The sequence below is a fragment of the Penaeus japonicus genome, unplaced genomic scaffold (genome assembly GCF_977035675.1).
Source record: "Penaeus japonicus unplaced genomic scaffold, GWHDUDI00000001_assembly GWHDUDI00000033, whole genome shotgun sequence".
NCBI lineage: Eukaryota > Metazoa > Arthropoda > Malacostraca > Decapoda > Penaeidae > Penaeus > Penaeus japonicus.
The window spans coordinates 18,122,199-18,124,698 of NW_028234435.1; the positions used below are offsets into that span (position 1 = coordinate 18,122,199).

At 38.0% G+C, this 2,500-nt stretch overlaps 1 protein-coding gene across 1 annotated transcript in view; it reads right to left on the reverse strand.

The window, feature by feature from the left end:
- Positions 1-2,500, reverse strand: part of LOC122251826 (uncharacterized) — a 71,132-nt gene that overhangs the window by 12,404 nt on the left and 56,228 nt on the right. The window contains exons 10-13 of the mRNA XM_086556665.1: positions 2,450-2,500; positions 1,821-1,922; positions 1,128-1,310; positions 1,000-1,033 (exon numbers count right to left, since the gene is read on the reverse strand). The exon at positions 2,450-2,500 is cut by the window's right edge and continues 164 nt beyond it. Of these exons, the coding sequence (XP_086412791.1) occupies positions 1,000-1,033; positions 1,128-1,310; positions 1,821-1,922; positions 2,450-2,500 (370 nt within the window). The remainder of the gene's footprint in view (positions 1-999; positions 1,034-1,127; positions 1,311-1,820; positions 1,923-2,449) is intronic.

Sequence of the window (2,500 nt, forward strand, 5' to 3'; positions counted from 1 at the left end):
TTTATTTCATGAGAAAAGTCGTGATAGATGAATTTGATAACTTGATTTATTTCATGAGAAAAGTCGTGATAGATGAATTGATAACTTGATTTATTTCATGAGAAAAGTCGTGATAGATGAATTGATAACTTGATTTATTTCATGAGAAAAGTCGTGATAGATGAATTGATAACTTGATTTATTTCATGAGAAAAGTCGTGATAGATGAATTGATAACTTGATTTATTTCATGAGAAAAGTCGTGATAGATGAATTGATAACTTGATTTATTTCATGAGAAAAGTCGTGATAGATGAATTGATAACTTGATTTATTTCATGAGAAAAGTCGTGATAGATGAATTTGATAACTTTATTTACTTTGTGTGAAATAAAAAAATCGTGATAGATGAATGATAACTTGATTATTTCATGAGAAAAGTGATAGATGAATTTGAGTTTTCATGAAGAAAAGCATTGAGTCACATGAAAAAAGGGATAGCTTAGACCTGATTTCATGAAGGAAGAATTGAGATTTCATGAAGGAAAAAAATTGCTCAGATCTCGATGAAGGAATTGAGATTCACATGAAGAAATGAACTCACACGAAGGAAAAATAGAGCTCACATGAATGAAAAACAGAGCTCACATGAATGAAATAGAGCTCACATGAATGAAAAATAAAGCTCACATGAATGAAAAATAGAGCTCACATGAATGAAAAATAGAGCTCACATGAATGAAAAATAGAGCTCACATGAATGAAAAATAGAGCTCACATGAATGAAAAATAGAGCTCACATGAATGAAAAATAGAGCTCACATGAATGAAAAATAGAGCTCACATGAATGAAAAATAGAGCTCACATGAATGAAAAACAGAGCTCACATGAATGAAAAATAGAGCTCACATGAATGAAAAATAGAGCTCACATGAATGAAAAATAGAGCTCACATGAATGAAAAACAGAGCTCACATGAATGAAAAATAGAGCTCACATGAATGAAAAATAGAGCTCACATGAAGGAAAAATACAATTCTCATAAATGAAGAACTGAACTCGCATGAATGAAAAATAGGGCATGAAGAAAACAGGCTCACATGAAGTGAGAGGCATGAAGCTAGGTCACGTGAGCTCTCAGCGGTGCGTCGGCAGGAGATTTCTAGCGAGAGGGACACAGCGAGCGCGCCCGGCCGACCTCAGGGTCAGGTTCATGAGCAGGGCCGCCGCGTACTCCATGGTGTAGGGCGAGAGGCTGCTGGTGTTGCTCAGGGTCGACACCAGCCACTCCACGGCTCCGTTGCGAATCAGGGTGGATTGGACTTCGCCCCTGATTAGTTTTTATTATTATTTTTTCATTTTAATGTATTTTTTGTTTTGTTTTGTTTATCTTTTTTTTTTGAGGGGAGTATTACTGGTGTTGATAGGTTGAGGGATTTTATACAGGGATTAAAATCTTGCGTATTGGGTGTTAGTTAGTTATGATCTGTATTACTGAACGTCGGTTATATATATATATAAAAAAGAGAATCTACCATCATATAAAGTCCTTCAACAGAATTCCCATCTCAAATCTAAAAAATCTCAAAGAAAAAACAACACAAATCCTTCTTCAAAAAATAAAGAAACCTAAACCCACACAAAAAAATACATTTATATATGTATATATATATGTATATATATATATATATATATATATATATATATATATATATATATATATATATATATATAAAGAGATACACACACAAAAAACAGCTTTTAAACTTTCGATTTCTTTATCTCCGTCTCCCCAACCTGCCAACGGCCCGACCCCCCCCCCCCTCCCCGTCACTCCTACCTGATGGAGAGCTTCTGCAGGGCGGCGAGGGTCATGTCTGTCGTGGTGGGGTCGGAGTCGTCCACCTTGAGCGCCCCGAGGAGGACCTGGCACACTTCCTCGCTGCAGAAGGTGTAAGGAGTGGCTATTGGTCGCATGTGGGTCTTTGTATTAAAAAGATAAATATATCATGATGTTATGGGCTTATCATTTTCAATCTGTTTTGCTTTGTCCCTCCTCTCTCTCTCTCTCTCTCTCTCTCTCTCTCTCTCTCTCTCTCTCTCTCTCTTTCTCTCTCTTTCTCTCTCTACTTTCCTTCCTGATTCCCTCCCTCCCTGTGGGTAATAACAGTGATAAGTGGTATTCCTAAGATTATTCAAAGAAAGAAGAGAGAGACCGAGAATGAGATATTGAGAGGAGAGAAAGAGAGAGAGAAAGAGAGAGAGAGAGAGAGAGAGAGAGAGAGAGAGAGAGAGAGAGAGAGAGAGAGAAAAGGGAAAAGAAGAAAAAAAGGGAAAAGAGAGAAGAGAAAGGGAGAGAGAAGACAGAAAGACAGAAGGACAGAGAGACGAAAGAAACAGAGAGACAGATCAAACAAGGACAGTCCTCCCAACACAAGCGTTACGCCCCCCTTCCTCTGTTCCACCCACCTGCAGAGGTAGCTCCTGCCGGCGCCGAAGGCAGTAAGGGCGTTGATGAAC